Source organism: Panthera onca, chromosome C1, assembly GCF_046562875.1.
Source record: "Panthera onca isolate mPanOnc1 chromosome C1, mPanOnc1 haplotype 2, whole genome shotgun sequence".
Taxonomy (NCBI): domain Eukaryota; kingdom Metazoa; phylum Chordata; class Mammalia; order Carnivora; family Felidae; genus Panthera; species Panthera onca.
The window spans coordinates 44387328-44408945 of record NC_138346.1 but is presented as its reverse complement, the minus strand read 5'-3'; the positions used below and the strand labels follow the sequence as shown (position 1 = coordinate 44408945).

The 21618-nt window shown below is 37.3% G+C and overlaps 1 protein-coding gene and 1 long non-coding RNA gene across 4 annotated transcripts in view; one reads left to right on the top strand and one right to left on the bottom strand.

Moving 5' to 3' along the window:
- The window catches only part of LOC144617142 (uncharacterized), a 38356-nt gene extending 38236 nt beyond the window's left edge, over positions 1 to 120 (bottom strand). The window contains exon 1 of the long non-coding RNA XR_013557220.2: positions 8 to 120. This is a non-coding gene — a long non-coding RNA (uncharacterized LOC144617142). The remainder of the gene's footprint in view (positions 1 to 7) is intronic.
- NAB1 (NGFI-A binding protein 1) overlaps positions 1 to 21618 on the top strand; it is a 44483-nt gene that overhangs the window by 349 nt on the left and 22516 nt on the right. For 2 of the 3 annotated variants that reach the window (XM_060622397.3, XM_060622395.3), the window contains exons 2-3: positions 10389 to 11226; positions 21258 to 21391. In XM_060622397.3, the coding sequence (XP_060478380.1) occupies positions 10408 to 11226; positions 21258 to 21391 (953 nt within the window). In that variant the 5' untranslated portion in view covers positions 10389 to 10407. Of the gene's footprint in view, positions 1 to 72; positions 195 to 10388; positions 11227 to 21257; positions 21392 to 21618 lie in introns of those variants that run through there. The other variant, XM_060622396.3, reaches the window with a different exon arrangement.

The window sequence follows — 21618 nt, the reverse complement described above, 5'->3', positions numbered from 1 at the left end:
TACGTACCTGCTCGCTGTCTGCCAAGTGCGAGACGCGTTGGCGCTCGTGAGGCGGCGGGCGAACTTGGGGCGGCAGAGTCGCCGGGCCGCGCGGGCACTCGGGGGCCGGCGTCCTGGGGAGCGGGCCCCGCGCGGCCGCCACCGGAAGGAGAGGGCGGCATCTGGCTCGTGTGGGCGATTCCCGGAGAAATTCGGTGCGCCGGGGCAGCGAGAAGAGGGCGAGCAAGGCAGCGGGCCTGGGTTGTGCGTCTTTCCTCCGAGAGAGCCGGGGGTGCGAGTCCATTCTAACGCGACTGGGGTCGTCGCGCGGGGCTCGGGGGTGCGTGGTGTATTGTGCGTGGTGGGTGTTCGCGCTGGCCCCTGACTTTTGCAGCCACCTTCCCCAGGGGGGGAATCTTTTTGTTGATTTGTTTACTTTATAGAAATGTTACACTCAGTCTTAATTTTTCTCCTGGGTATCCTCTCCTTCCAAATGTAGTTTTCTTTTTAAAAGCGGAAGGAGAGTTTTGCTTGGAAGTGGCTTACAGAAACTTGGCACCAAGGTGCAGGGAAGCGAGAGACTCGTGCTCACTAAGGCCGAGTGTGGAATTTGCAAACACATGTGGGACATAAAAGCCTTGGATGCAGGCAGAGGTGTGTGATCTTATTCATGGAGAAACATTGCAAGTGCTATCAGGTTTATGGCTTTCAATCTCAGGGTTCACAAGGCTTAAGATATGAAACGACACTTCCAAGTAAGCCTAAAAATATAAAAATATTCCGAGGTCTTGGAAAAGGATAATTGAGTTGGAAGATGCAGGTATAGATTCTGCAGACCAAGTTTGCAGCAGGTTATCTGAAGGAATCTTTGACTTGCATGTAGCTTTATCCCACCACACTCATTGAGATCCGTGAGGCATGGAAAATTTGGGGTAACTCAATTTCAGATTGCATCCCAAAGAATTGACTTGGAGTAACCTGTCACTACCAATTGGTTTGCCAGTGACGTGTCTGCAAACTCAAGGAGTGCAAAGATCAGAAGCTGAGAGGGAAATTCTCAGATCTTGTTTAAAAATATTTTGGCAGTTTTAATAGATAATATTAGATTGCATAGGAACAGAGGAACGGAATTTAAAATAGATTAGTCACGTAGGAAATGCTAGGCTGTTTTGTTAGAAAAGTGTGCACACAGTGAATTACCTTTTTAGATTTTCACTTTTTTGGAGATTTTCCCTTGTGAAACATACCAAATTATGACACGTCACAATTTATGTGTGGGTTTTAAGGAGAAATATTGGAAAAGGATGCATAGGACTTTCTCTATTTTGGGTGAAGGCTTAAAAGAGCTGCTTCTAACCTAAGTGCCAGTAGAAGTGGGCTCTTAGATTCAAGGGTATCCTTTTTCCTCCATCTTTCAATATCATTTGAGACATTTAATATTGTCCTTTAAGCTTAAAAATTATGTTATACCCCTAGGTATTAAAATACATATAAAAGTCCTCTTAAGAATGTATAGCTGTCTGGCAAGGTCAGCCTTCTTTGTTCTTGTTGGGGTGTTGGATGCTGGAAAATTAGGTCTTGAAAGAAAATAATTTCAAGGAACCATGGGAAAGTTTCTTGTTTTAATTTTATTAGTTTAGCATCTTGCACAAAAGTTAATATGCCATCCTGGTATTAGAAAAATCTCCTATTCCTTGTCTCTGGTGATCTCTGTTATATGTGAATTAATCCATATTAATAATAATAACATTGAGGCATTGTAGACTTTTAATTTTATGTCATTCTGCCTGCTAATTGTGGATGTAATTAAAATGACAGAAATCCTTAGGAATACTAAACCTGATAAAAGAAGATTTAGTGAGTTTATGTGTCTAATAAGTAATTTGATATATTAATTAAATCTCATCCTTTTTCAGAATTATTGATATAATTTAATCTCAACTAAAATAATTTAAAATTTTCCTTTTTTTGTGACTATTAAGGAACACCCATTTTCCTATAGGAAAGTTAATAGATTTTCATTCCTCTGAGAATCAGCTAAAGCTTCCGATATTTTAATCACACTTTAAGGACATAATGGTTTATTATTAAGGATTTTGGGGGTTTGCATTGTGGATGCTCTGAAAGAAGAAATTAAATGTATTACAAAGTGGGAGAGACCTTTGAAGAATCTATTGCATGAGCTTTAAATATTTAAAGTAAAAGGTAGTTGAATGGAAACAAATATGGCAGGTTTGTGTGTCTCTTGACCTAGACTCTTCTAAGACTTGGGTCTCATCTATTCCATTAGAAGTCTGTTTATTTTTGTTGGTGCTCTTCATGTGCATTATGAATATGATGTTTTATGCTTTATATTTCTTTCATGGAAAGGACCATTTTATAATGTTTTGAACAGTTTAGATCTTGCTAATGTATAATTGTCTTGCATATGAATATTTCATCATGGAGTTCTTTAAATCTATTAAGGAATAAATAATCCCCATTCAGGCATAATAAAAGGTCCCTAGCCCCTTTGCTTTGGATTTAGTTTTATCTTACCTGCTTCTTTCATACTTTTCAGTAGAATGAAGATTAGCACAGTTACGATATTAAATGCAAATTTCCTTTTTGATCTGACATGTTCAAAAAACTAGTACAATAGTAGAATGTCTTAAACTCTCTTAAACTTAATAATGGAACAAGTGGGAAATCAGAGAAGTTGATGCTGGGAAAAAATAGTAATCCTCATCTTGTCAGAATTCTCACAGCTAAAACATACCATTAGGGTTTCAAATAGTTTGTCATTTCTCAATACATTCTATTTAGGGGGCTGCACGTTAATTTGCACAGTACATTAATTTAATTTTAAAGAGAAATTTTTTTTTCTTTCTTTAACATTTATTTATTTTTTAGTGACACAGAAAGACAGAGCATGAGCAGGGGAGGGGCAGAGAGAGAGGGAGACACAGAATCCGAAGCAGGCTCCAGGTTCCGAGGCATCAGCACAGAGCCCGACGCGGGGCTTAAATTCACGAACCGCGAGATCATGACCTGAGCCGAAGTTGGACGCTTAACTGACTGAGCCACCCAGGCGCCCCAAAGAGAAATTTCTGAAAAAAGTGATAACATTTATATACACTACATGCATTCTGTGTGCTCAGGGGACAATGTTTCTTGAATGATTTGGCTGTGAGTTAATTGAAGAATTTCCAGCCGTATCCTATAGAATACCTATGTTAATGCGTAGTTATTGTTTAATTGAAAAAATAAATCTAATATAATGTTTTTCTAATTTAATAGATTAAACTTAAGCATTGGATACTTTAATTAAAACTTTAAGGGGTCTGTAAGACATTTTCTCCAGCTTCATTCAGAAATCAGAAAAAATCAATAGGAGGGAACATTTTAAGTTACCCAAGTTATGACTAATATCCATTAGGAGCTATATGTTTAATTCACAGCTATGACAGCAATGAGATCCAGAATACCTTAAGATCACTAAATGCTTAGTAGTAAATGTGTTTAAGTAAATTATTTGGCACTTGGAACATACAGGAGTTAGTGCCTAGGCCAAGTCTGCAGTCTTAAGTGTAAGCCATGATGTAACTAAACTTAATTATTTTAACTTGAGTTGTAGGACTAGGATGAAAGTTAGAATTCATTTCCTAGGCTTAAGGCTCATCCGTTCCTAAGCTCAGTTCTGGCTTTTCGTAAACCTTTTGTGTTTCAACCTGTGTTGTAACCCACTGAGCCCTTCTCCCCAGGCCCTATACCTTTAAGCTACAGTCTTCCGAACTTGGTGGTACTTCAGAGGCTTTAAATGCAGCCTCTACCCTCAAGTTTCCTGTTTTTTCCTTACCATTTCCAGTCCCTATCTTTCATTCCTTTGGCACACACTGGATCTCATCTAGATGTTAAGAGGAAAACAGTCTGGTGGAACTAATTCACCTTAATCTGTAAATGACTCATGAGCTAACTTCCCAAGTTTTTTTCACATTTTTTATAAATCTGTAAGAAGCTGCTGTTAACTTAGACAATTTTAAAGTAAAAATTTCAGGCTGTGTTGGGAGGAAGGAATTTATAGTCCTTTGCATAAAAAATCAGTCACATTTTACTGGGATTTTGCCCTTGCTTTCTCCTCACTGCTGGAAGAGTCTCTCCTCTTTGGAATGCCACCGACTTCACAAAAGTGTGTATATTTCCTATGTCATGAAGAGGAGGATTCAAGAGTAGTGATTATGAATCCATTTGGTATTTGTTATTTGAGGATAGCTTCTATTGCATTTTTATTTGTAGAAATGGAGGGAAAAGATTTCTCTTTCATGATCTCTTAAAATGCTGGTGCTGGGTCTGGACTAACACATGAAGTATATTCTAACACTAATCATGTGTAGTTTCTGCATCAGGGAATGCATCCTTTGATCTCTTGGAAAAATAGCCATGTTATGGGAATCAACCATACAGCCTTATGAGAAATAAATATTGAGGATGAGAGAATGTAGGAGATTATAGGGAAAGTAACAGCTAAAGCACTGTTACTAGATTCGAAATTCTTCAGGACACCAATTTACACAGAGAGCATCCCTTTTGGTATGTGAAAGGGGGCCAATGATCAGATTTTGTCTCAAATGTTGGTTTCATTCAACAGCAGCCTTCATAGAGACTTTATTCTACATTGAGCACTTTGCTAGGAACAGAGGGGGACAACAAGGCCGGTTCCTACCCTCAGGGAGCTTATAGCCTGACAGTAACCTGTTCCGCAGAGCCAGGTGGGGTTGCTTCTCTGTTCTGTGGCTTCTTATGTATAACACTTAGAATGGCATTTGTCACAGTGTTTAAGTGTCTGCTTATCTGTCTTCCTACTCCCTCTTAACTCATTCCCCATGAAGGTCATCTTTCTTCCAGATCCCCAGGACTAGGTCAGTAACTGGCATATTTGAATAAGTGGGGAAAAAATGAGACAGGAAGTAGTGTGGGGTTCAGAGAAGGGAGAGGACACCTACACCAAGGGGGTGTGGGAAAGGCTTTATGGAAAAGGCTAGTGGAGGTGGGTGGGAGGGAGCGTGCCTGGCACAGGGGCAGGGAAGTGGGAGGCACATTCGAGGAATGCCCGGTGTATCAGTTTGGCATGAGCACAGGGGCATGTTTGGGACCAGAGAGAAGGCTGGAAAGGTAGGTTTGGGTCTGGGATGCCTGTATGAGTAGTTTGGATTTCTTTCCCTTGCAGTGGGGGCATTTGCACAGGTGGAGTAAAGAGGAAGATCTTTAGGAAGATAAAGTAGGTATTGCAGTATGGGATGTATTGAAGGTAAGGGGGAGCTGTTTTCAAAGTTGAAGCAAGAAGCAGTCAAAACTAGAATTGGGTGCTTTTGAGGCAGAGAAAGAAAAAGGGTGGTGATGTGGTTTAAAGAGATGAGGATTTGAGAAAGGAAGAGGAAAACAAAGATGAAAGAGTAGTGGCGCAACTAAAGAAATAAGAGTTGGGAAGAGTAGATTTGGGAGTGTGGAAGAAGGGAGGAAAATGTGAAGTTTTGACAATTTCCAGGTAGTAGTTGAAATGTGAAATTATCAGAAAAATGATTTGGTCTGATGGTTCTCAAAACTTTTCAGTTACGAAGATTATTTTTTTAATTAAAAAATTGCACATGTTCATTGATAATTTTTAGTATTTTTGAGTGAGAAACATATACTGTAATGACAACAGCTACTGTGACCACTTCGACCACTACTGTGAATTCGGTTACACTTTTTTTTTTTTTTTTAATTTTTTTTTTTTTAACGTTTATTTATTTTTGAGACAGAGAGAGACAGAGCATGAGCAGGGGAGGGTCAGAGAGAGAGGGAGACACAGAATCTGAAACAGGCTCCAGGCTCTGAGCTGTCAGCACAGAGCCCGACGCGGGGCTCGAACTCACGGACCGTGAGATCATGACCTGAGCCGAAGTCGGCCGCTCAACCGACTGAGCCACCCAGGCACCCCTGAATTCGGTTACACTTTTAAATAAGTTTATTATTTTATTAAATCACAAAGTGTTTACTTTCATTTACAAAGTAGGCCTGTGTGAAAGACATGTTTTTTACTCACTAGCCAGTGCTTGTTGCACATTTGCCAGTAACCCCATGGTCCCTGGCACTGGTCCAATCTTCAGATAACGATTTGGAGGTCAGTCTGCTTTTTGTGATAATTGAAGCCTGGGAGTGGTTGAGATTCTCTTTTGATGGAGAATATGGAAAGACAATAGAAAAGAGATTTAATGTAAAAGTTTAGAGAACTCTTTCACTTAAGGAAGGCATTGCCATTACCAAAGTCTGGCATAGAGTGTTTCATGGAGTTCTGTCAAGCTGCAGAGAGGTTAAAGAGAGAGGCTAATGATAATAGCTGCCTGAGAGTTTTGATAGAGTTGTAGGACCAGGAGGCAGGCTGAAGCTTCTTGGAATGGATTCAGGCAGGTTTAAGGGAAAGGTTCGTTTCTCTAGTGACCAGTAAAGGCCTCTGTCCTACACTAAATGCCAGAGAAGTTTTGTTTCCTGTAGCCATATTAAGTGCTTCGTTGTGGTTCAAGGACAAAATAGTAGGAGTTGACCTGTCAAGTTTTCTGGGCCAAGCTAACCCCTTATTTTATTGAACATAATTCAAATCTGACAGGTGACTGATGGTATCCAGTAAGGAAGCAAAGTGAGTTTGTTTTTAAGGTTCTGTAACAATTATTACCATTAAAAATAGATTAATGAATAACAAATGGCCTTAACTGAATCCATTGTTGTTTAATTCCTCTTCCTCTTGAACTGACCAGGCTGAGAACATTCAAGCTAGTACAAGTGGAGGTTTGCTGTATATAGGCAGCAGGCCTTTGGTTGAGATTTTGAATGCAGTAAAAATTAGTAACCGGTTTCTCTTAACTTTGGAATTCATAAAAAGGTCAGACTCAGCATGGTTGTTTCAGCATCCTACAAAGGCCAGGTAGCAGTAGTTTTCAGCTGAGTAGATTTACTATACTGTTAGCTACCTGCTTATCGTGTTGTCGTTCGGATCTTTTTATATTTACTAAAGATTGGAGAGATGTAGATAGATGCTTGCTCTTGTTTGACCTTCATGTTGAAGCATGAATAGATACAGCGTTTGTAAAAACAGAAAATCTCATAAGAATTTTCTTTTAAATCAAATCAAGTTAATGTATGAAGTGGTGGGTGTTTAAATTATCACAACTGGCTTTTGTAGGAAACTGAAACATTCTCCTAAAGCAAAAGCTTAAGGAGAAAACTCCTTTCCCAGCAGTCAGTGTGGGCCTTTAGAAGCCTCCTGGGACTCTAAATAGTTGACTTATTTATCTTTCATCTGGTATCTTGACTTTGGAAATGCACATTTGGTCCTATCAGTCATTACGGAGGCAGTATGATAATTACTGCTTTCTTAATGGCACCACTTTCTTACCCCCTTAGGAACTAGAGGGTTTCTTTTCTTTCTAGGTAAGGATGAGAAAGGATAGACATTTTAAATTAATATTTTCCAAACTTATAGACTTAATGTCAGAAGAATAAAACTTAAGTTTGGGTCTTTAGTTCTTAAGTTTTTTCTCTTTTATATTTGTCTAACATATATTCCTTTCCTTTCTTAATTGCTAATAAAAAGATTCAAAAACTATTCTTACAGATTTTCTCATGTAGTCTTTCCTTTATTGTATAATTTGGGGGAGCACATATGATGAAATCATCACAAACCCTGCAAAGTTATAGTCCTTTTATTAAAAAGATTGTGTGTGTACCTGTATTTTTTTTTTTTTTTTTTTTTGTATACTCTTGAGCTGAAAGTCTTTGAAGCTCTTGCATTAGGTGCATGATGGGAAAGGAGGTTTCCTTTTTTCTACCTCAGACACTTTCTAGAAGTCCTTCTATTTGGTATAATGTAGTTCAATACGAACTTTATCTTGCGTCTGTAGTTCCAAAGAACTGTGTTCTTAGGGGTTAGTGTCCAGCTGGATGAAACGCTCTCTCCCTGGAGAGGCTCCCTGGAGTGGGAGGGCAAGCGGATCCTCTTGTGGGTGATTTGGAAGATGCGAGAATGTTTTTAGCCAGAGGGCTGAGGTGGCATGAATATGAAGGTAGACTTAAAAAATCTGGATGATCACAATATGTAGGAGTTTGTGGTACCCAGAAGGTATACTAAATAGGGATCTTCTAGTGTATGTTGCCAAATTTATCAAATCATGAGTCTCCTAGGGTACAACTCTATGACGTAGGAAATTGTATTTTTTAGTAGCACCCCAAGTGATGGCTGCTGCTCCCCAATTAAATTGTTTTTTTTATATCCCTTATAAAGGGATATAACCCTTGGTGACAGGTCATCAAGTCACCTGGCAATACCCTGGTAAAATAAAGAACCATAAAATTTGAGGAAGTCACTACTTGATCCAAGCAGATTGTGGATGACACAGAGGTCCCCTTAGAAGTCAGTCCTTAGGGTGTTAGGGAGTTACATTCTTCTTCAATGGGATGACTGAGACTAGGATTTTGTATAGCATTCTGGTCGATGACATAAAACAGAAGTCCCAGATTTGGTGACCTCCTGGCCTTTAGAGATGTTCCTAAGACTCCTCTGCTTGCCGTATCTCCCAGTTAACTGTTGCTTTGTACAATTTTGAGTTGCAAGTGGAGCTTCCGTTTTCCTCTGATGTCCATACTCTTTTGGCTTTCGGTAACTTTCTCCATGGAGGGCTATAGGATACTTTTTAATCCTAAAGGAGTAGGTTGATTACAACATGTTTGTTTGTTTCTCTTAAATGGAAGTACTTGGCCAACTCCTCTTTGTATGTGGGAGGTCTCCAGGCAACTGTGAATAACTTTTAAAGGCTGCTAAGAGGTCAAGAAGTGCTTTGCTGGGTCTTGTTCTGTCTCTTTAAAAGCAGGCTTCTCTGTCTTGATTGGGTTCTAAGAGTATGTTTCTTCCTGGACTCTGTCTTAGGCTCTCCACTGTTTCTTTGGAGGGCTGTTCCACCCTCCCTTTTTCCATTCTGTATCTCTAACCGTTATACACACTTAGGCTCCAGTCTGTTACTTTGCATGCAGGGCATATCTATTTAAGCATTCTACCTTACGCCATCTTCAAGTGCCATATGTTTGAAAGAGAATCTCATCATCCTGATTTTTCTGTATCCCCAATGCCTGTCGCGGTTCTTAGACTGTGTAATCCTGTAGTCATCTATTAACTCTTTTCTTCGTGGAATCACAGAAAGTGTCAAAAAATGGTAGCCATTTCCTTTCCTTCATCACTTACATCTAAGTGATCACCAAATCCTGTCATTTATTTGTTTGAATTTTTCCTGCTTCTCTTTTTCTTGGTTCTTAAATTACCACCACCTTCTATCTTCTCACCTCCAATTCATACTGAAATCTATCTTCCTCTGCCTGCCAGACTAATCTTGCTAATTTTTCTTCATAAAATGGGAATTACTGTACCAATTTCGCAGGGCTGTTGAGAGGATTAAAGATCTTCTTTGACTTATAGTTGGGGTAACATTCCAGTAAGTTGTAACATGTCATGTGTTGAAAATGCGTTTAATACACCAAACCTAACTGAACATCATTGGTTAGCCTAGCCTACCTTAAACGTGCTCAGAACACTTACACTGGCTTACAGTTGGGCACAATCATCTAACACAAAGCCTAGTTTATAATAAAGTGTTGAATACCCATGTAATTTATTGAATACTGAAAGTCAAAACCAGTGGTTGGCATGGGCACAGAATGATGGTAAGCATATCGGTTGTTATCCTCATGATTGTGTGGCTGACTGAGCGTTGGCTCACTGCTGCTGCCCAGAATTACAAGAGAGTATTGCTAGCCCAGGAAAAGATCAAAATTCAAAATCTGAAGCATGGTTTCTACTGAATGCATATGGCTTTCGCACCATTGCAAAGTTGAAAAATCGTAAGTCAAACCTGTAAGTTGGGGACCATCTGTAGATGTAATGTAAAGTATTTGTCATATTGTCTGAGGCAAAATAAGTATTCGGCAAATGGCAGTATAACATACTTATTATGTCCTTCTGAATTTGATTATCCTTCACTTCACCTCTGTATCCATACCATGGAAGCAGCAACGTGAAAAGTCAAAAGTAGAGGATATAGAGCCCTGTAAGCCTTCGTTTGAGTCTTAGACTTCTGCTTAACTAGTTGTGAGATTTTAGGCAAATTACTTGCATTCTTTATAGTTTTCACTTTAAAATGGAAACAATTATATTGACCACTAGGATTGGTAGGAGAATAAAATGAGAGAACTTATGTAGAGGGGGGATGCTTCCTTAACAGTTGCTATGCAAATGCTCCTTGTCTTTGTTCTTCCCACACTGTATTTGTAAATCCTGTGGTGTTTGAAAAACAGGTTTAAGAATTTTGGAGCAAGTGAGATGAGTATTTCCTCTCTTCTTCTTGCAGGTTAAGACCATCCACAGTAATGGCTGCGGCCTTACCCAGGACCCTGGGGGAGTTGCAGTTGTATAGAATATTACAAAAAGCCAATCTGCTGTCTTACTTTGATGCCTTTATTCAACAAGGTGGTGATGATGTCCAGCAGCTCTGTGAAGCTGGAGAAGAGGAATTCTTGGAAATCATGGCACTCGTGGGCATGGCTAGCAAACCCCTTCATGTCAGAAGGCTACAGAAAGCTTTGAGAGACTGGGTTACAAACCCTGGCCTTTTCAATCAGCCACTGACTTCCCTGCCTGTCAGTAGCATACCCATCTATAAGTTACCAGAGGGATCACCAACGTGGCTGGGGATATCCTGCAGCAGTTATGACAGGAGTAGCAGTGCCCGGGAACCTCACTTAAAAATCCCCAAGTGCGCTGCCACCACTTGTGTGCAGAGTTTGGGACAGGGGAAATCAGATGTGGTGGGGAGCTTAGTGCTGCAGGGTATCGGGGAGTCCAGACTCTGGCAAGGCCACCACGCCACTGAGAGCGAGCACAGCCTCTCTCCGGCAGACCTTGGCTCCCCGGCTTCCCCGAAGGAAAGCAGCGAGGCCCTGGACGCTGCCGCTGCGCTGTCTGTGGCCGAGTGTGTGGAGCGGATGGCCCCCACGCTGCCAAAAAGTGACTTGAATGAAGTGAAAGAGCTGCTAAAAACCAACAAGAAGTTGGCCAAAATGATCGGGCACATCTTTGAGATGAGTGACGATGATCCACACAAAGAGGAGGAAATTCGAAAGTACAGTGCAATATATGGCAGGTTTGACTCCAAGAGAAAGGATGGGAAACATCTCACGCTTCATGAGGTAAAAAGCCCACATTTTTCTTTGTATGTGTGTGGTAGGTTTTGTTCCTTAGAGGTAAGTTGGGTAATATTTTGCAGCGAAGGAGATACACTCCCTGAAAGCAGTGTTAAGAACCTTTAGGTGTTCGCAAAATATGAACTCTTTTATGAAAATAGACCTTGTTTATTGTGTTGGGGTGTTTTTGCGTTGGACTCAAACATGTTGAGCTTTGGAACTACGGTGTAGGGGAAGAATTTAAGCAGGGAAAGCATAAAGTCTGTGCACTTAGAAGGCAGTTTGTATTTTAATGAAGAAATAAAACAGGATTTTAAATACAACCATTTAAAAAGCATTTTTGTAGACCTTTTTTAGAAAAAAAATTTGTAAAAAATAGCTGGAACTTAAAAGGAATTTTCAGCTAGCACAGAAAATAAAATTATATTAGATGAACGTTATTATTATAGGTTTGAAAATTGTTTTGGTTTGACATTTGGCATTCAAATTCTCATCATTGTATATTTGTAGCACTCTGTCCAGAAATATCTTCCTTAATTAGAAGAATGCATATATATCTCTTTTGCACGTACTTCCTTTCTCTTCTTGTCCATCTGGTCAGTGCATCATCTTTAAGATTTCACTCAAGCATAAGCTTAAGTCTGTTCTGATATGTTTTCCCACAAGTAGAATGATCTCCCTTTCCGTTTCCATTTTTATCCCTACGTATACTACTGTCATAGTAACTTCGGCACTTCATTGTACTTATTTGAATACTAGTCTGTCCTTCACAGTTTACTTTGGGTTCCTTCAAGGCAGAGGTAATGTCTCATTCATTTTTATATCTTCAGAGTCTAACACACTCAATATGTGCTTAGAAAATAAACGCATTTTCAAGAGTTAAAAAGGCGATTTTATTGCTGATTTTTTAAATAGCTTTTATCCTGTAAAGATTGAAAAAATGTTCAGTTGAATATAGTATTCCATGTAAGAAACGTTAGATTTTTCTCCTAAGATTTGTACTTTAACACAGAAAAGAATGTATACTTACTGCAAAAATATTCAGTCATTACAAAAGGATGTAAAGTAATTGAATCTGTAAACTTTCAGATAGTTTTCTTTACACATACAAATAAGGGATCATATTTTGCACACTGTTCTCCAAATTCCTTTTTTTTTTTTAATTTTCACATTGGTATTCCTTTTTTTTTTTTTTAAGTTTATTTGAGAGAGAGCAAGTGGGGTAGGGGCAGAGAGAGAGGAGACAGAGAATCCCAAAAAGGCTCTGTGCTGCCAGCGTGGAGCCGGATGCAGGGCTTGAACTCAGGAAACTGTGAGATCATGACCTGAGCGGAAACCAAGAGCCGGATGCTTAACCGACTGAGCCACCCAGGTGGCCCTCCAAATTCATTTTTTTTTTTTTTTTCCAAAAAACTTAACAGTACACTCACAGTAGAATATACCGTTAGATATCTTTCCAAGTAAGTAAACGTAGAGGTGCCTTTTTAATTTTTGTGTTGCATTATATTCCATAATGTGAATGTGCCATTATTTATTTATCTGAACCATTCACTTGTTGGTGTCATTTAGGTCATTCTATTTTTTCGATACTATGTGTGGTGGTACATGAATATTATACACCTGGTCCTTTACAGACAGACTCATGCATATTTTCTATGGAATAGCTTCCAACATATAAAATTATGGGATCAGAGAATATCTAGATTTAATATTTTAGTAGATACTGCTAAATTGCCTTCTGCAACTTCTATACTGCCATTACTATATGCAGGTATCCATTTCTCCACACTCTTGCTAATACTACAATTTTCATTCTTTTTAATCTTTGCCAGTCTAACAGATGAAAAATTTTCATTGCTCATATTTACTTTCCTTAGGGAGGATGAGTGTCTTTCTATATGTGTAATGGACATCCAATTTTATGTTCTTATCCTTTGTTTTAATGTTGGGGTTGTTTTTCTTAACCTCTAAAAAATTGATTGGATAGAACTTTTTATATTTTAAGGATATTAACCTTTTGTCTCACGTTGTAAACATTTTCACAGATTATCATTTGTCCTTTGACCTTTCAGACTCATTGCCATACTGAAGTTTGATTTTATGTAGTGTTATTTACTGATCTTGTCCTGTTTGATTTCATTAGTCTAACTCTATTCCTATACCAGTGTAGAGTTACAGTAATTAGTATAGCTAAATAATATATTTTGGTATCTGGAAAGGCAAGTGTTCCTTCAGTAGTCTTGTTGCTTCTGTTTTTTTAGGTAGCCATATGCATTTCTCCTTTCAAATGAAATTTTTAATGCATTTGTTAAATTTCCCAAAATTTTCTGTTGGTATTTTTATTAGAAATTCCTTAAAGGTATGGATTCACTTGGGAAAAACTGACATATTTACAATAATGAAAACGCCCATACAATAAGTATAGTGTCTATATTTACATATTCCTCAGTAATTTTATAGTTCTTTATTCACATATCATATAGGTTTTGCACATTTTTTGTTAGGTCAAGTATTGCGTACTATATATATGCATGTTAAATGTTTATTATATATTTAAATTTATTTTGTTTAATACAGGGTATGCAAATATATAGGATTTAAAAGGGATATAATTGTAAATGAAATTTTTTTCCCCACTTTTTTTTAATTACTATCACTGGCTGATTTTTGTATATTGACCTTGTTTTCAACAATTTCACTACCTCATCTTTTTAAATGCTTTAGATTTGGATGCATAATGGAGCTCAGAAAAGGAAATTGGTTAGTAAAATGTCTTAAAGTAACAGCGAGTCTGTAATTTGATATATGTTGGGCATATCCTTTTGCAATTGTTATACGTATTGTTGCCATACAATAACAGACTCACAAGGATTTAGGAATAGATCCAGAAAATACACTTAGTGTTATAATTCTGATACACTTTGACGTTTTCACTACCTGTGAATTAATAGAGGAGTTGTTGTGGTTGTCATTAGTAGAAAACAAAGGGCAAAACATGTTGGCAGTTTTAGTTTCATGCTTTAATCTAGTTTTTATGTGATTTTTTTAAACATAGCAGATGAAACACAGAATTGAGCCAGTATTATTATCAAAGCAAACGTATGTTAAAGAGATGACTTTAATAAACCAAATCAACCTCACTTTTTTCTTTTAGAAGTCCTAACCTACTTTTAAAAGAGAGAAAATTATTTCACACTTGGTTTTTGCTAAAGGGTTCTTTGCTTCTGTAGATAAATAGGTACAGATGGTATTTAGGTAATGAGATTATCGTGGGTTTCCCAAAATAAGAGAACACTCAAAATGAATGCTAGTAGGCTGAGATGTGGGGGTGGGGGCTTTAGAATATGTGGCTTGTATTTTTGAAACTTAGACCACTTGTTATTTGTAACTCAAGTATGTGAATCTGGTCCAAAATTATAGCTTAGGATAGATGTTTATGAATCAGGATGCTTCCTTCAAACTAGTAACCATTCAACAGCTTGGTGGAAATTATGAAATCTTGAGAGAATTAAAAGAGAAGGTGCTACATTAAGTGTACCATCTAAGTAGGATAATTTCACATCTTCTCACTTGACTGTTTAAAATGAATGAAAGATATTTGAGTTTTTTCTAAATTCCTAAGATTAAAGAACGATACTGGTTTGTCTTCAATTTCCAAATATAGAAATACATTATTTACTGTTAATTCACTGTTCCTGTTTGTGAGTTTTCTTCATATACACGCAGTGGATACTGTTCTTTCAATCTTTCAAGACATAGAGCTGTATGTAGGTCTTTAGTGGATGAAAATCAAGAAGTTATCTACACCTGAAAACATTTTTTCAACTTTCTCAGGTACTTAAAATTCTTTTTTCTTGTATGTATTTTTATATTTGTTTCCAAATGCACTGTACATGGGCAGTAAAGAATTACAGAATTAATCATTGTTATAAACTTTTTTTTTAAGCTAAAGAATCAGCAGTGGTCTTAAGACCTGGTTATATTGATTTAGCATAATTCCCAAAGTTTTGGTATGAAGTTATTTTTTCCAATTCTGATTACTTCTCTTTTTATTTATGACTTCGTACCCATGAACTATTTATATGTTTTTTTATTTCCAAATATGAGGGGTTTCCCTTAATTATTTTTCTAATGATTTTTAACTGAATTACAGTGTGGTCAGAACACAAGGTTTGCATGATGCCAAAGCTTTAAAATTTGTTGAGATTTTAGTTACAGTTCAGTATGTGGTGTTTTTTATGTGCTTCTGTAGCTGTTGGTAGAGCGTTCTGTGTCTGTTTTAACAAGCTTATTAACTTCACTAGACCTTCTAAAGTAGTATTTTATTTCATTTCATTTCATTTCATTTCATTTCATTTCATTTCATTTCATTTCATTTCATTTCGGTCTGCTTGCTCTATTAGGAAGACTTTTGTGTGAAAATCACCTACTGTGATTGTGGAGTTGTCTGTTTCTCTTTGTACTTTGCAGTAACTATATCAGTCTTTAATAACACATTTTGCTTTAAAAGCCTATTTTGGGTACACCTGGGTGGCTCAGTTCGTTGAGCATCAGATTTTGTTTCCGGTCATGATCTTGCAGTTTGTGAGTTGTGCCCCACATTGGGGTCTGCGATGACAACCTGTCAGTGCAGAGACTGCTTCAGATCCTCTGTCCCCGTCTCTCTGCCCTTCCCCTGCTTGCGCTCTGCCAAAAAATAAATATTAAAAAAAAGCCCATTTTGTTTGATATTAATATAAATACATGTGCTTTCTTTTTGTTAGTAATTGCTTTATGTTTTCTGCATCCTTTTACTTTCAGTTTTTCTGAATCCATGTTTTACATACATCTCTTGTAAATACCAATAGTTGGATTTCTTAAAAAAATCGAGTCAAATTTTGTCTTCTCACTGTAATATTTGACCTTTTTACATTTATTATAATGACTAATATTTTGAATTCATTTCCCTTATTTTATATTTCTATCCTGCCTCCCCCTCTTCAGATCTCAGGTTTACTATTTGGAATTAAGTTTCCTTTAGCCTGAGGTACATGTTGTAGAATTTCTTGAAAAAAAATTTTTTTAATGTTTATTTTTGAGAGACAGAGACAGAGTGTGAGCGGGGGAGGGGCAGAGAGAGAGGGAGACACAGAATCCAAAGCAGGCTCCAGGCTCTGAGCTGTCAGCACAGAGCCTGACTCAGGGCTCCAACTCACTAACCACGAGATCATGACCTGAGCTGAAGTCGGAAGCTTAATCGACTGAGCCACCCAGGCGCCCCATATTGTAGAATTTCTTAATGAAAGCCTACTGACCTACCCCAACCACTGGAATATAGCTTAATTTTGCCCTCATTCTTAACTGCTGTTTATTCTGTGTATCAAATTCTATATTGTTATCTTCCCTTAGTAATTGAAGATATACTTCCTTGGCTTTTGGTTTTCATTATTATGTTTGCAAGTCAGTGGTCATCTGACTACTGGCTGCTTTTGAAATCTTCTGTTTGCCTCTCCCTGGTTTTCTTCTCTCCTGATTTCTCAGTTTTTCTTGGTCTTTTCTTTACTGTATTATTCGTGTCATGTTTTCAACTCTTTTTATTTCTTTAAATGAAATCTTTGAGAGCTCATTCTGCTGTCATTTCTGCTGATTATTACTTTTGATGCCTTGTTTCTTTGGATGTTTTATGATTTCTACCATTCATATTTCTTGGAACTGTGGGAATGTTTGGAGGTCTGGGAAGAAAATGGATTCTCCTAGAGGTTATTTGCTTTTGCTTCTACCAGGCACCTGTTCTCTGCGCAATACAACTCTGGGACCCCCTGAAAAAACTTCTCAGCCCACTTAGTGTGAATTAGGGCTAAAAATCATGTGAGGGCTGATTTGGAGTTATGAAATCTCCAGAGAGTATCTTCTGTTTTCTCCCACTCATAGTAACAAGGGTCAAGACAGGTAATTTCCCCAGCATTACCTCCTGGGAGTACAGGTGCATTTCTCCTGGGAGTACAGGTGTATTTTTAATTCAGGCTAATAGTGGGTGTGTAGTGCTTTGGAATTTCAGCTTTGTGGAGGAGGGGTCTTAGACGCCTCACCTTTAGTGGATCCTGCGTTTTTCTTCTTCTCTTCCCAGAGAGATGTTCCCACACTTCAGGCCGTGAAGACTGAAACTCAGGGTCATCTGGTTTAGCAACTGTCCTCAATTTACTCCTTTGAGATACTGTCTTCATTCATTTGAGCCTGACTAACCCTTACTGTTGTCTTGCTGGCTTATTGATGCATTTAAGATATTTTTCCCCTCCATTTCATCCAACATTTTTTACTTGTTTCCTTTGAGGGGGCCAGTCATGCCTTCCCTGTACTGGAAAATGAAAGCCTTGAATGCCTTTTGAGCCTCCCTATCACACAGCGTTCTCATGGTATTTTTATGCTAACAATACTCAGTGGAAAGTCAAATCATGTGATTGTTAAAGATTATAATTTTAACTACCAGTAAAGGAAATTTTAAGTCTAGTTATAAATGATAGAAAGCTAACTTCAAGAAATATTTTACATCAAGATTGAATGGAATTTTGGTGTTTTTAGCCACAAAAAGAGGAATTGGAGGAAGTAAACAATTAGAATATTTTATACTTTTAACAAAATTAGACACTTGGAATTTTTAAAAAGCTAGTGTGGTACTGCAGTGACTACTGTATTAGAGTATTTGTATAAGTTTTTGAAATATATCATAATATTTATTGATTTAATTATTAATTAGTATGAAATCTAGAAAACACTGACAGAAAATACATTTTTGACGGGTAACCTTGATGAGTCAGCTTCTTATTATAACTTGGAGTGGGCCATAGTTATTTCTGCAACCTCAGTTTTAATACCAGAGGTCTCCCTAACAGCCTGGAGTGCTCAGTCTACTTTTTTTTATCTTTTAAGCCTGAATTCAAGTAACGAAGGATGTGTTATGTTTGTTTGCTTTTTTGGTTCCTGATAGGATGGTGGAAAGAATACCAAATACTGTTTTCAGTTTATGTTGAAAGGTTATTTTCTCTGGTTGTGCATAAGGTGGTACCTCTAAAGTGTTGTCAACTAAAATATCTTAATGACAGTCAGAAGTTCTCCATACTAATTTAGGGTTATGAATACAGGAAAGACCAGGCTACATAAGAAGGAGCTTGAGAAGGACTTCAAGGTCATTGTAGCTACTACTAAGCCAAAATTGAAGTTAATTTATTTAGGAAATCATTCTTTAAGTATATTTCACTTTTAGCTCCATTAACACTGTGCCTTTCAAAAGCACTTAGGGAAGAAATTGGTCTATTGATGATTCTTTAGGAAGAGGGAAAAGACTGAAAATACATTGCTTCTATTATGCTCTCCTATTCAGTTGTGGATTTAAAATAGGAAGCCTGGGATTGGGGGGGGAGGGTGTGCCCCAGCGGAGCTCAGTTGGTTAAGCAACCAATTCTTGACTTAGGCACAGGTCCTGATCTCACAGCGGTTTATGAGCTCAAGCCTCGCTTTGGGCTCTGCACTAACAGTGCAGAGCCTGCTTGGGATTCCCTCTCTGCCTCTCCCCTGCTCGCTTACTGGCTCTCTCAAAATAAATAAACAAACATTAAAAATAAAATAGGATACTTGGGTTTATTATAACATTGTCAGTAGCAAAATTATTTGAGAATAAACCAGTGTAAATTACAGGTGGAAATCTGGGGAGGAGGATGTAAGGTATGTAATTTATATCATATATTCTTTCTAAAATTTTTTTTTTATTTTAATGTTTTTTATTTATTTTTTTTGAGACAGAGAGAGACAAAGCATGAGCAGGGGAGGGGCAGAGAGAGAGCGAGACACAGAATCTGAAGCAGGCTGTAGGCTCTGAGCTGTCAGCACAGAGCCTGACGTGGCGCTCGAACTCACGGACTGTGAGATCATGACCTTAGCTGAAGTCGGACACCTAACCGACTGAGCCACCCAGGCTTCCCTATCGTAACATATTCTAAATGGTTTCAGTACTTAAGTGGAAAAAATAAAGCTGTTAGACTAAATTACAGGAAAACATTTATGTATTATTAGGGTGTGAATGGAATTTCTATGCTTGGCACCCAAGACAAAAATTAAAAGGCTGATGATAAACTGAAAAAGGAAAATACCTCTGCACATGAAGAGTTAATGTTCCTAATGCGTAAAGAATTCCTGAAGTCCATAAGAAACAAAATAGTTCAATAGAAGAAACCGGCAACTGCCATGAGCAAGCAGATTTTAAAACAACTTAAAAACATTAAAAAAGGATCAGTTTTATAGTTAAAGAAATGTGAATTATAATCAAATGTCACTGAAAATACATTAAATTGGTAAAGCTTTTAAAATAAAATAACCAGTGTTAGTTAATTCTGAGTAATGGATCTTCATACAATTGTTGCTAGCGTTATGATTTGGAGCAATTTTTCTGGAGAGTAATTTGGTGAAATATATAAGTTTTAAAATGTAATATGTTTTGTGGCCTTACGAGTTTATTCATAGGAATTTATTCCAAGAAAATAATTGAATATGTGTGCAGAGATATACAATTAAGAATGTTCTTTGCAGCTTTCTTTGTAGTACATGAAAAACTGGGGAGTTTAATGTTCAGAGTGAGGTTGATTTAAATAATATATTACTCTTAACTATAATGGAATATTTCTAGTTAGTAAAAATGAGATCATAAAGAATACTTAAATTCATTTATCAGTTTACATGCCAGGTACTGATGTAAACAAACCACCTTTCTGCCTTAATACGTGATGTACAAAAATGTAGCGTACTAGAGAAAAGGCAATTGCAAATCTATATTCACGTGTATGTTTATATGTTCACAGATAGTAGACTATATACATGAAAATGTTAGTAGATGGAAGGTGTGCATTCTGCATTTATTTTCTTCTTTTGCTTCTATTTTTGAAAATTTAAATGCAGAAGATTTTTATGAATAAAGTGGGATGCCTGGGTAGGGAGAAAGTAAATGCCTGCCTTTTTATGAAAGGAAACCAAGAACTAAGAACAACTTTGTGCCACGTGTGTCTCCTCATTTATCTCTTGTTAAAATCCCTTGAGGTAGTTCCCGTTTTGATTATCCTGTTTTTGCCTCTGAGAAAACTGAGGCTCTGAGAAGATTTTACATGCCCAAAGTCCTACAGATGCTAAGTGATGGAGCAAGACTCCTCTCAGATCTGTCTGCCATCAAATCCCATTCTCATCTTGCCATCAGTCATGTGTGGAACCAGCATGTTTCTTGCTTTTTAAAAAAGTGTGATATACCTCTTCGCAGTTCCCTCCATCAATTTAAGTTGGTAAAAATATGTGAAAAAAACTTTTTCTGATTTATGAAAAAATTAATAGGTTTTGAATTCAAAAGGTAACATTTGCTACTTTAAATTTCATTACAGAATGTTTTGTCAGGTGGCAACTCTGTATTGGCATTATTTAACACTTTGATGAAAAAGTAGAATTCGATGAATTTTAGAGAATTACTGACTCTAAGACAGTGATTTTCCTTTTTGGCCCTAATTTGCGATAACTCTGGTACTAAGTGATTTGATAAATATTTAACTCCAGTCATCTAATTTTTATTCCTTTCTAAGAATTTTCATATCCGTTCACTTTGAAAAATGTGTCAGACCACGTATACTCATTTTTAATTAGGGGAATGTTATCACCAAATCATATCCTATCCCCTGGCTTTTCATAAAAATGAGATACAGAACATTTTTTACTTTTTATTTTTATTTTATTTTGCTTACTTTCTATAAATTCTCATACCTAAACAAAAGTATTTTAAGCATATAAATACCTAAAACCAAGATGGCTATTTTGATTAATTTGAGTCCTGAGAGATGGTAGATGATGTGATTTTCTTGTGAAATTAGACATTAGGACTAATAAGGAATAAAGAAAAGCCCATCCTGATTTTTATAAATTACGATCTCATTATATAATGACCTCACATTTTTATATCCTTAAGTGAAGCATTTTTCATACTGGTGAAATGAGGGTGTTTATAACTTTTAAACTTGGTTTTGGATCCACAGCTCACTGTTAATGAAGCGGCTGCTCAGCTCTGTGTGAAGGATAACGCCCTGCTGACGAGAAGAGATGAACTGTTTGCCCTGGCTAGGCAGATTTCTCGAGAAGTCACCTACAAATATACCTACAGAACCACCAAGTAAGTGTCTAACTAATTGGCAATATTTTTACATTGCTTTATGGGAGTAGGACATTTTTCCAGACATTGCTAAAGTGGTTTTTCTTGTTTTGTTGAAATCCTCTTTTGTCTTTCTTTTGAAAGACAGTTCCCTAGTATCACAACATTGTTCTGGTAGTGGTTTTAGATGTTCTTCGCACACAGATGCTTTGGTTTTGAGTGTGAGGATGGGATTTAGTCAGTCAGCA